Raw genomic sequence first — 12,113 nt, 5'->3', positions numbered from 1 at the left:
TACCACTTTACATGCAACGTATGAGGGTTCCAATTTCTCCATATCCTCTCCAGCATTTATTTTCTCTCTTTTATTATAGCCATCCTAGTGAGTGTGAAGTGGTTTCTCGTTATGATTTGCATTTGCCTGATGGCTAGAGGTGCTGAGAATCTTCTCATGTGCTTATTGACCATATATATATATATATATATATATACACACACACATATGTATGTATATATATATGTATCCCATTATATATGACATATATTCCAAAGAATATATCCTTTGCAAATTTTTTAATTGGGTTACCTGTCTGTTTTTGCTGCGTTGTAAGCATTCTTTTTTTTTTTTTTTTTTTTTTTGCGGTACGCGGGCCTCCCACTGCCGTGGCCTCTCCCGTTGCGGAGCACAGGCGCCGGAGGCGCAGGTCCAGCGGCCATGGCTCACGGGCCCAGCCACTCCGCGGCATGTGGGATCTTCCCAGACCGGGGCACGAACCCGTGTCTCCTGCATCGGCAGGCAGAACACTCAACCACTGCGCCACCAGGGAAGCCCTGTAAGCGTTCTTTATGTATCCTAAATACTAGATTCTTACCAAATACATAAAATTTGTAAGTATTTTCTCCCATTATTTGAGGTGTCTTTTCACTTTTTCGGTAGTATCCTTTGAAGCACAGAAGTTTTTAATTTTGATGAAGTCCAGTTTATTTTTTCTTTGGTTGCTTGTACTTTGGAGTCATAGCTAACAAACCATTGCCTAATCAACGGTCATAAAGATTTACACCTCTGTTTTCTTCCTAGAATTTTATAGTTTTTATTGTTATATTTAGGTATTGGATCCATTTTGAGCTAGTTTTTAAATATGGTATGAGGTGGGGTTACTTAACTTTGCATATAGATATCCAGTTGTCCCAACACCTTTTGCTGAAAAGACTGTTCTTTATTATATCTTATCCCATTGAATGGTCTTGGCACCCTTGTCAAGAATCAATCAACCAGGGCTCCCCTGGTGGTGCAGTGGTTAAGAATCCACCTGCCAATGCAGGGGACATGGGTTCAAGCCCTGGTCCAGGAAGATCCCACATGCCGCAGAGCAACTAAGCCCATGCGCCACAACTACTGAGCCTGCACTCTAGAGTCCACGAGCCACAACTACTGAAGCCCGTGTGCCACAACTACTGAAGCCCGCGCACCTAGAGCCTGTGCTCTGCAACAAGAGAAGCCACCGCAATGAGAAGCCCGCGCACCGCAACAAAGAGTAGCCCCCGCTCTCAGCAACTAGAGAAAATCCATGTGCAGCAGCGAAGACCCAATGCAGCCAAAAATTAAATAACTGAATTTTTAAAAAAATCAATCAAGCATAAATGCATGATTTTTTTTTTTTTTTTTTTTGGCTGCATTGGGTCTTAGTTGCAGCACACGGGATCTTTGTTGTGGCATGCAGGATCTTTCGTTGCAGCACACAGTCTCAGTAGTTGCGGTGCGCAGGCTCTCTAGTTGTGGTGCGCATTTTCTAGATCTAGCACGTGGGCTTAGTTGCCCCATGGCATGTGGGATCTTAGTTCCAGTTCCCCAATCAGGGATTGAACCTGCGTCCCCTGCATTGGAAGGTGGATTCTTTAACCACTGGACCACCAGAGAAGTCCCAAATGTATGGATTTAATGGTTTATTTGTAAACTTCCAGTTCTGTCCCACTGATCAAAAATCTGTCCTCCTGCCAGTTGCACACAGTCTAGACTACTATACTTTGTAGTATGTTTTGAAATCAGAAACTGTTAATCCCCCAGTCTTTGTTCTTCTTTTTGAAGATTGTTGTGGCTATTCTGGGTCCCTTGCATTTCACTATGAATTTTCATAATCAGCTTGTCAATTTCTACCAAAAAAGCAGCTTGGAGTTTGATAAGAGATTGCATTGAATCTGCAGATCAATTTGGAGAGTACTGCCATCTTAACAGTACTAAGTCTTCTAATCCATAAACATGAGATATCTGTCCATTTATGGAGGTCTTTGTTTTTCAATCATGTTCATAATTTTCATTGTAAAAGTCTTTTTCTTTTTTTTTTTTTTTTTGGCCACACCACATGCGGGATCTTAGTTCCCTGATCAGGGATTGAACCCACACCCTCTGCAGTGGAAGCGCAGTCTTAACCACTGGACCTCCAGGGAAGTCTCTGTAAAAGTCTTGGAACTACTTTTGTTAAATTTACTCCTAAGTATTGTATTCTTTTTCATGCTTTTATAAATTGAATTGTTTTTTTCATTTCACTTTAAGATTCTTCATTGCTGGTGTACAGAAATACAGTTGATTTTTGGATATTGATCTTGTATCATGCAGCCTTACTGAATGCATTTATTAGCTCTAATAGTTTTTTATAGATTCTGTAGAATTTTCTGTGTACCAAATTATGTCATCTGTGAATAGAAATGGTTTTCTTGTTCCTTTCCATTCTGAATGCCTTTTATTTCTTTTTCTTGCCTAACTGCCCTAGAACCTCCAGTACAATATTGACTACAAATGGCAAGAGTAGACATCTTGTCTTCTTCCTAATCTTAGGGGAAAACATTCAGTCTTTCACCGTTAAGTATAGTATCAGCTGTGAGTTTTTCATAGAAGCCTTTTATCAGGTTGAAGAAGTTCCCCTTTTTTCCTAATTTTTGAGAGCTTTTATAATGAAGGCTGTTGGGTTTTATCAAATGCTTTTTCTTCGTTTATTGTAATGATCATGTCATTTTTTTTTGTCCTTAATCCTATTAATATGGTTTATTACATTATTTGATTTTCACATGTCAAACCAACTTTACATTGCTGAGATAAATCCCACGTGATCATGGTGTATAATCCTTTTTATATGTTGCTAGATTAAGTTTGCTATTGTGATTTTTGAGGATTTTTACATCTATGTTCTTAAGAGATATTGATCTGTAGTTTTCTTGGGATATCGTTGTCTGGTTTTGGTATCAGGGTAACACTGGCCTCAAAGAATGATCCAGGGACTTCCCTGGTGGCGCAGTGGTTGAGAGTCCGCCTGCCGATGCAGGGGACACGGGTTCGTGCCCCGGTCCGGGAAGATCCCACATGCCGCGGAGCAGCTAGGCCCGTGAGCCATGGCTGCTGGGCCTGCGTGTCCGGAGTCTGTGCTCTGCAACGGGAGAGGCCACAACAGTGAGAGGCCCGCGTACTGCAAAAAAAAATGATCCAGGAAGTGTTCATGCCTCTTCTATTTTCTGGAAGACTTTCTGAAAGATTGGTAATAATTCTTTCAACATTTTGGTAGAATTCACCAGTGAAGCCATCTGGTTCTAGGCTTTGCTTTGTGAGGATTTTTTTATTATTAATTCATTCTTTTTACTTGCCACAGGTCTATTCAGATTTTCTATTTCTTCTCGAATCAGTTTCAGTATTTTTTATCTTTCTAGGAATTTGTTCATTTCATCTAAGTTATCTAGCTTGTTGACAGACAGTTGTTCACATTATTCCCTTATACTTCTTTTTACTCGTATAAGATTGGCAGTGATATGTCCTCTTTCATTCCTGATCTTAGTAATTTGACTCTTCTTTTTATCTTGGTCAGTCTGGCTAACGTTTGTCAATTTTGTTGATTTTCTCAGACAACTTTTGGTTTTGTTGATTTTTTTCTATTGTTTTTCTATATTTCTATTTATTTCCACTGTAGTCTTTATGATTTCCTTTATTTTTGCTTTAGATTTAGTTTGCTCTTCTTTTTTATACTTTTTAAGGTGGAAATATTCATTTGAGATTTTTTTTAACAGAAGTATTTACAGACATGAAGTTTTCTGTAAGCATTACTTTTACCACATCCCATGAGTTTAGGTATGTTGTGCTTTCTTTTTCATTTATCTCTAAATATTTTTTAATCTCCCTGTGACTTCTTTGACCCATTGTTTGTTTAAGCATGTTATTTAATTTTCACATAGTTTTTTAGTTTTTCAGTGTTCTGTTATTTATTTCTAGCTTCGTTCCACTGGTGAGAAAGATACTTTCTATGATTTCAGACTTTTAAAATATATTAACACTTGTTTTATAGCCTAACATATTGATATATAGTCTATCCTGGAGAATGTTCCATGTGCACTTGAGAAGAGTATTTATACTGCTTTTTTGAAGTGGAGTGTTCTGTATATATCTATTAGATCTAGTTGGTTTATAGTGTTGCTCAAGCCTTCTACTTCCTGGTTGGCCTAGTTGTTTATTATTGAAAATGAGAGACTGAACTCTCCAACTATTCTTATTGAATTCTGTAGTTCTCCTTTCAGTTAATTTTTTGCTTTACTTATTTGTGGGCTCTGTTGTTAAGTACGTATGTATTTGTAGTGGTTGTATCATTTTGATAGATTGACTCTTTTATCATTATGTTTTCCTGTGTTGCTAATAGCAGTTTTAATCTTGCAAGTCTTTTATGTCTGATATTACTACAGCCACACCAGCTCTCTTGGTTACTGTTTGCATGGCATACCTTCACTCTCTTGCTTTCAAACCTACTTGTGTCTTTACCAGTGCTCTTTATTTCTTCATGTGGATTTGATTTACGTCTGATGTCCTTTCATTTCAGCCTGAAGAAATACTGTTAGTATTTCATGTAAAGTAGATCTGCTGCTGACAAATTTTTTTCAGTTTTTTCGTTATCTAGAACTACCTTAGTTTCTCTTTTTCTTTTCTTTCTTTCTTTCCCCTCCTTTCTTTCTTTCATTCTTTCTTTCTTTTCTTTCCTTTTTTATTCTGCACCATGCATCTTGTGGGATGTTGGATTTTAGTTCCCCAACTAGGGATTGAACCCGGGCCCTTGGCACAGAATCCTAACCACTGGACCACCAGGGAATTCCTGTCTCCTTTATCTTTGAAGGATACTTTTACTTTACAGAGAATTCTGGACTGACAGTATTTTTCTTTCATCACTTTGAATAGGTCATCCCACTGCCTTCTGGCCTTATAGGGTTTCTGATGAGGAATCAGCTATTAATCTTGTTGAGAATCTCTTGTACATGATGAGTTGCTTCTCTCTTGCTAATTTCAATATTCTCTCTTTGTCCTTTTTTTTTTTTGAGTTATAATTGACAGACAACATCATATTAGTTGCAGGTGTACAATATAATGAGTCAATATTTGTATGTATTGCAAAATGATAACCACAATAAGTTTACTTGACATCCATCACCGTAAAGTTACAGTTTTTTTTCTTGTGATGAGAACTTTTAAGGTCTACTCTCTTAATAACTTTCAAATATACAATACAGTATTGCTTGTTTGTTCTGGCAGCGCTGTGCAGCACATGGGATCTTAGTTCCCCGACCAGGGATCAAACTCAAGCCCCCTGCAGTGGAAGCACAGAGTTTAACTATCGGACCACCAGGGAAGTCCCCAGTATTATTAACTATAGTCACCGTGCTGTACCTTACATCCCTGTGACTTATTTACAACTGGAATTTTTTTACCTTTGACGACCTTCACCCATTTACCCACCCTCTTGTTCTTGTCTTTCAGTACCTTGGTTATGTTTTGTCTAGGTATGAAACTTGTTTATTCTACTTGGAGTTCATTGAGCTCCTTGGATGTTTAGATTGTTGTTGGGGTGTTTTTTTAGTCAAATTTAGTAAGTTTTTGACCATTGTTGCTTCAGATATTCTTTCTGCCCCTTCCTCTCCTTCTGGAATTCTTATTTGCATATGTTGGTATGCTTGTGTCCCACAGGTCTCTGAGGCTCTGTTCATTTTTTTAATTCTTTTTTCTTTCCAATTTTCAGACTGGACAGTCTCAATCAACATATCTTCAAGTTTGCTGATTCTTTCATCTGCCTGATTAAATCTGCTGTTGAGCCTCTTAATTTTTCATTTCAGCTCCAGTGCTTTTCAACTCCAGACTTTCTATTTAGTTCTTTTTTATAATTTCTATTTCTTTATTGATCTTCCAAATTTGGCAAGACGCCATTTTCATGCTTAGCTTTTAATTCTTTAGATATGGTTTCCTTTAGTGTTTAAGCATATTTATAATATCTGATTTAAAGTCTTTGTCTAAAAAAAAAGAAAAAGTCTTTGTCTAATAAGGCCATCATCTGGGCTTCCTCCATAACAGTTTCTTTTGATTGTATCCACACCCCCCACCACCACCACCCCATATATGGGCCATGCTTTCTTCTTTCTTTTCATGATTCATAATTTTCTGTTGAGAACTAGACATTTTTAAATAATATAATGTGGCAACATTGGAAATCATTTTCCCTCCTCATGGTTTGTTGTTGATGCTTTTTGTTGTTGTTTGTATATTGCCTTTTCTGAACTAGTTCAGAACAGACAACTAATGTTATCTATTATGCTAGTTCAGCATCTTGGCCAGGCCACAATTCTAAACCAAAGATGCTGTGGGTAGAACACACGACCTTTTAACAAGTTCACAGTTGATAATAATATGCAATAAATAGCCTCAATCCATCCCCTGTGTCCATGCCACACATAATTTGCTTTGGACATATCAGAAAGCTGCCTCACAGCAAATCACCTAGGAAGCTTTTTATGATCACAAGTATGAGGTTCTGCAAGCAAATTTTCAAGATGGTCTACAGGATACCACTGCATACCCATTAGAATGGCTGCAATTAAAAACTGCAACAGGGCTTCCCTGGTGGCGCAGTAGTCGAGAGTCCGCCCGCCGATGCAGGGGACACGGGTTTGTGCCCCGGTCCGGGAAGATTCCACATGCCGCAGAGCGGCTGGGCCCGTGAGCCATGGCCGCTGAGCCTGCGCTCCGCAACGGGAGAGGCCACAACAGTGAGAGGCCCACGTACCACAAAAAAAAAAAAAAAAATGCAACAATTCCAAATGTTTTCGAGGATGTGGAGCTACTGGGATTTCATAGACTAATGGTGGGAATGTAATATGGTACGACTTTGGAAAACAGTTTCACTTTTTTATATAGTTAAATATATATTTATCAAGCTGTCCAGCAGTTCCACTCCTAGGTATTTACCCAAGAGAAATGAGAACGTATGTTAACAAAAAGACTTGTTATAAATGTTTATAACAGTTTTATTCGTAAATAGCCCAAAACCAAAATAAGCCCCAAGGGTCTATCAACGGGAATTTGGATAAACAAATTGTAGTGTGTCCATATAATGGAATACTATGCAGCCATAAAATGAACAAACGACCAATACACACAACATTATAGATGAATTTTAAAAACATGTTGAGCAGAAGCCAGGCACAAAAGGTTACATATTTTGTGATTCCATTCACATGACATTCCAGAAAAGGCAAAACTATAGTGACAGAAAGAGTCAGTGGTTGCCTGGGCCAGTAGTGGGTGGGAGCACAAGGAACTTTGGGGAATGCTGGAAATGTTTTGTATTTTCATGGTAGTGGAGGTTCCACAGGTATATACATTTGTCAAGTCACACTGAACTACATACATTTTAAATATATGCAGTGTATTGTATGTAAACTATACCTCAATAAAGTTTTGTGGTTTTTTTAAGATCTAGTTTAAAAAAAAAAAAAAAAAGATGGTCTGCAGGAGACCCCTTCCTTCTGAGTTTCTGCAATGCAGGTCCTCAGACACCTGCAGGGCCAGGTGGAGGAAGTGAGTGAAAGCACTCAGGGTGCCTGAAGGGGACAGGTAGTGCCAATGTAGCCAGATAGGCTAGGTTTGTTTTAAGTCAGACATATTTTTGTGTTAAGTCTCTTCTTAAGACATTAGCACCTAATTCAAAACTTTTAATTATGCCACACAAGCCAAACAAAATGAATCCTCAGGCCGCATTTGGCTCACAGGCAGCTTGTGGTCTGCGCCCTAAAATCTGCCTTGGGCTCAGCCAGCAGAGCTGTGAGCTGGAACCACAGAGTGACTTTTCCTGGGTGTGGCTCTGGCATGCTGCTCTTGACCCTCGAAAGAGGTGATGGGCAGTGCAATGCAGTGGGTCTGGGTCCAGTCCATGAGATGGGGCCCTGAAGCCTTTTGACAAAATCAGCTGTGTGGGAATGCCCAGTACATCCTCTCCTCTGATTTTTGCTTGTTCTTGGGGATCCTATTGCACCCCTGGGGGTACTTGGCCTGGATTACAGTCACATTAGCACCTGGAAAGATGGGACAACCCATGGGGGACTCAGAAGAACCCCATTTACTGCCCAGCATGCTGAGCCCTGAGGGGTTCAGGCCTGTGTTCATCACTGCCTTTGCACTGTGTGTGGCAGTTCTGCTGCCCTTCACAGTCCCTGGGGCATGGCCCACTCTGCTGAGCACCTGACATGCTCTTTGTCCCCTGGCTCAGTTTGGGGGCAGCCCAGTGTCCTGCGCTGTGGGGCTGGCCGTCCTGGATGTCTTGGAAAAGGAGCAGCTGCAGGCTCATGCTGCCTCTGTGGGCAGCCTCCTGATGGAGCTCCTTGGACAGCAGAAAGCCAAACATCCCATCCTTGGGGACATCAGGTGAGGCTCAGGGTAGCAGTCACCACCTGCCAGGGGCCCGGTGTGGTTCCTTCATTCACTTCATCACCACCTGGGATGGTGGGAACTTTTATCTCCACTCCGCAGAGGAACTGAAGCACCTACAGGTGCTACTGCCCAAGATGGCACCTCTGGAGGGAGGAGGGGGGTGAAGCCAGGATCAAACTTTCCTCTATCCACATTGAGGGCCCCTCACCATCACAGTTACTTCCTGGAACTGTTTTAGCACCCTCCAAGGGTTCCTACAGCTCTCAGCCTCCCCAGGAGGCAGAGGTGCAAGCCCTGGTGGGCTTTCTGACAGGGGCTTGGCTGAGGCCCAGGCAGAGAGTGAGAGCAAGGACCATGGTCCCTCAGGCCTGGCCTCCTGAGATGTCACCTTCTGCTCCAGGGGCGTTGGGCTCTTCATTGGTGTGGATCTGATCAAAGATGAGGCCACAAGGATGCCAGCAACCGAAGAGGCTGACTATGTGGTGTCCAGGTATTTTTTCTTGAAACAACTTGTTTCTATGGCCCTGACTGGGAAAGAGCTCCCCTCTTGCCTCTCCCAGGCACGCTGGGCCCACACAAGGTTGACTGAAGGAGGTGGCCTTTAGCCTCTGGGTTAGAGGGCTGCCAATCTGTGCACCCCTTTGACTGGGCTCTGCGGACAGAGAAAGCAGCCCCATCAGCTCTGTACCCAGTGCCTGGCAGCAAAGGCTTCAGATGGGTGCGGTCCGTTCCCAGCCTGAGCAGACACTTCTGCCAAAAATGCCAAAGCTGCAGAAGCTCTCAGACCCAGGCAGCCACAATGCTGCATTTCACAGCCCCAGGCTGCCCGAGGGAAGCAGCTTCTCCAGAGCCACACCTGAGGCTGTGGCAGAACCAGACACCCCATTCCCAGAGGGTTTTCAAATAGGACTCCTGTTCCTTGTCTGGGTGGGGAGTGTCTGGATGACTCAGCATCTCAGGACTCAGGAGCCCTCGCTCCCAGTTCTGGTTCCCATGTTCTTTCACTTGAACCCCAGGCAGGACCCAAGCCGCAGGACCCTTTCCCTTCTTGTTTGTTTCGTTACTTCCTTTTTATTTCCGTTCCTCACTCCTACCTCCTTCCCCCACCTTGGAAAACCCATCTAGTGTTTGATGCGTGTCCTTATTCAAGTTGTGAAATGTGTGTCATTCTGTTTCGAATTCACGTAAACAGTATTGATGTAAAAATCGTTCTCCCCACACGTTTTTTGAAGCTGACCCCTCCTGCGTGGCTGCCCAGCCCCTGCCTTCTCTGTGCTGGTTGGGCACATCCACCAGCTCACCCACCCCTTCCCCCAGGGAGCCTCAAGACTCAGAAATTCAGGATGGTCTGTGGGAAGGAGGGAGTCAGATCCTCAGCCAAGCCTGACCTCCTCCACCTTATAACCACCCCTGTGGTTTCTCCAGTTCAGTGAAGAAACAGAAACCAGGCGGAACGGTGTTTCAGTGGCAGTCACCCTGCTAAAGGCAGAGCTGGATTTAAAGTCCAGAACCTGATCTTTCTAGCACAGATGCTGTCAGTGCCAGGAAGACTGGGATGCGAGAAAGGAGCCAAAGGCAGGCTGAGGACACCCTGCTCCTGACAAGACTTACATAAAAGGAATAAATAAAAAAGAATGAGAGTGGGGGGGGGGGGTCAGAGAGAGTGTAAATACAGTCACATCAGACCCCTTCTCTCAGAGGCCAAGATACCTTCCTAGGTTAAAAGTGTAAATGTGGAATATTAAAAACATTTATTAGATACCAATGATGATGTTAAATAACTTCCAAAAAGAACTGGAAATTAAAACTGGATAGTCCTGTCTGGGGTTACAACATAACCTGGGGGCAGAGTAGAGAAAGGGTTGGCAGGGAAGTTAGAAGCTAGGTGAGGGCTCCATGGGTTCACTGTACTACTCTCTTTGTGAATGTTGGACACTTTCCATATAAAAAGTAAACCATACAGTGTCACATAAACCATGTTAAAATGAAAAATGCAAGGACTCTTGCTGTCCACATTGTAGCCCCGTGGCCAATCTCGGCTTCAACTGGGGCTCCAGGGATGGACGAAGCAAGACCCCTGCTTGGGGGTGGGGGGGTGCAGGCAGCAGGCTCAGGGCCAGATGTAGGGGCCTCTGATGCTGGGCCATAAAGTTGGGCAGGAGTTTGGCAGGGGGTGGCCAGTGCTGTATCCTGGTGGGAACTGGCCTATGGAAGGTTCTGAGGGCAGTGTGGCTGGAGTCGCGCCCACGAGCCCAAAAGCCAGGCTGAGGAAGGTCTGAAAGGCCCATGTGAAGTGCCCTTGGCTGGTGGGCAGCAGGCCCTGCTGTGTCCTATCCTTGCAGGCTGAAAGAAAACTACATTTTGTTGAGCACCGACGGCCCCGGAAGGAATGTCCTGAAGTTCAAGCCCCCGATGTGTTTCAGCTTGGACAACGCACGACATGTGGTAGCAAAGCTGGATGCCATCCTGACAGGTGAGCCTGGAGACCCAAGGGGCAGCTGATAACTGTGTCTCTACAACCCAGCCTGGAGCTAGGACCTCCCAGCATGCCCAGGGACAGGGGTGCAACAGCTGAGCCAGGTGTCCTCTGAACAGTGCAGGGAGTAGGGAGCTGAAGTGCAGGCCTCCCCTATTCCTGCCTGTGCCCCCCAAAAATCTGAGCCCTGGGTAGATGGGAAATGAGCCACCACCCATCCTGCCTGGGCAGGCACCAGTGTGGCATGCAGGACAAGGGAAGCAGGGCTGGGCTTTTAAGCCCAACTATCAGAACTAGTGAGAGGTTCCATTGTGTCCTTAAAGCCTCCCTGAGATGTAGGTGGCAGTAGCTTTGCTTTCTTCAGCTGCTAAGTGGCTGAAATGAGATTTGCACCCTGGACTGATTCAACACAAAATGAAATCCCTCTGCACATTCCTTATCATTTAGGAAAGTCAAACTCTCCTCTAAATCCACTTACAAGGAAATCTATAATTACCAAATTGGACACATCGATGCACTGAGGCGATGTTGCATGTACAGAGCTCAGTGGGGGACCCCAAAATAGGCAAAATGCTATCTTCCTGATAGAGATCAGAGCAGCCCAGCTACAACCACCCCCACCCCACCCCCAGGCTATTTCACTGTGGTCACCAGGTCTCTAGAGCTGAGGCCAGTCCCTACTAGACACAACTGGAGGTGGTACGGAACCTGCTGGGGGAAGGGAATGTATTTTCGGGAAGCCTGCGGAGGAAAAGCTGACTGGGCACAGAACAGGCTTGGAGTTACTGTATAGGAGGGACTTCAGTTGAGCCTGGAAGCCTCAGGAAATCTGAGGGCTGGTTTTGTCCTCTTGGGAAATTGTTGCTGACCCTGTGGTGGCCTGTACACAGGGGTAAAGGGTGGGACAATGGGCTTGGACAGGCCAGTGGGCCCAGTCTCCACAATGCCATCCAAGAAGCCTGGACACTGAAGGCAGAAGTCTTTAGCAGAGGAGAAAGGTTGACCATCTTTTTCAGACATGGAAGAGAAAGTGAGAAGTTGCAAGACACTGAGGCTCCAGCCCTGACGCAGCTCTGCTGAGGCGTGTCCTCTAGGTAAGTGGCCTTACTTCTTGTTCCTAGAGAACCAGAACTGGGTTCCTTACCACCCATTTAGTAGCTCCTTCAACATTCTTGTTCCAAGTGATGTCCCCTTCTCACAGGTTAGTTTTAAT

General features: G+C 43.8%; 1 protein-coding gene across 5 annotated transcripts in view; it reads left to right on the top strand.

The window, feature by feature from the left end:
* The window catches only part of PHYKPL (5-phosphohydroxy-L-lysine phospho-lyase), a 30,074-nt gene that overhangs the window by 13,016 nt on the left and 4,945 nt on the right, over positions 1–12,113 (top strand). For all 5 annotated transcript variants that reach the window (XM_029216714.1, XM_029216715.1, XM_029216713.1 and 2 more), the window contains 4 exons: positions 8,264–8,418; positions 8,825–8,914; positions 10,767–10,897; positions 11,917–11,994. In XM_029216714.1, coding sequence (XP_029072547.1) covers positions 8,264–8,418; positions 8,825–8,914; positions 10,767–10,897; positions 11,917–11,966 — 426 coding nt within the window. In that variant the 3' untranslated portion in view covers positions 11,967–11,994. The remainder of the gene's footprint in view (positions 1–8,263; positions 8,419–8,824; positions 8,915–10,766; positions 10,898–11,916; positions 11,995–12,113) is intronic.

This window comes from Monodon monoceros, unplaced genomic scaffold, assembly GCF_005190385.1.
Source record: "Monodon monoceros isolate NGI ecotype Baffin Bay Population unplaced genomic scaffold, NGI_Narwhal_1 Super_Scaffold_12, whole genome shotgun sequence".
Classification (NCBI taxonomy): domain Eukaryota; kingdom Metazoa; phylum Chordata; class Mammalia; order Artiodactyla; family Monodontidae; genus Monodon; species Monodon monoceros.
Note: the sequence above shows the minus strand (reverse complement) of the source record. Positions and strands in the feature narration are given on the sequence as shown.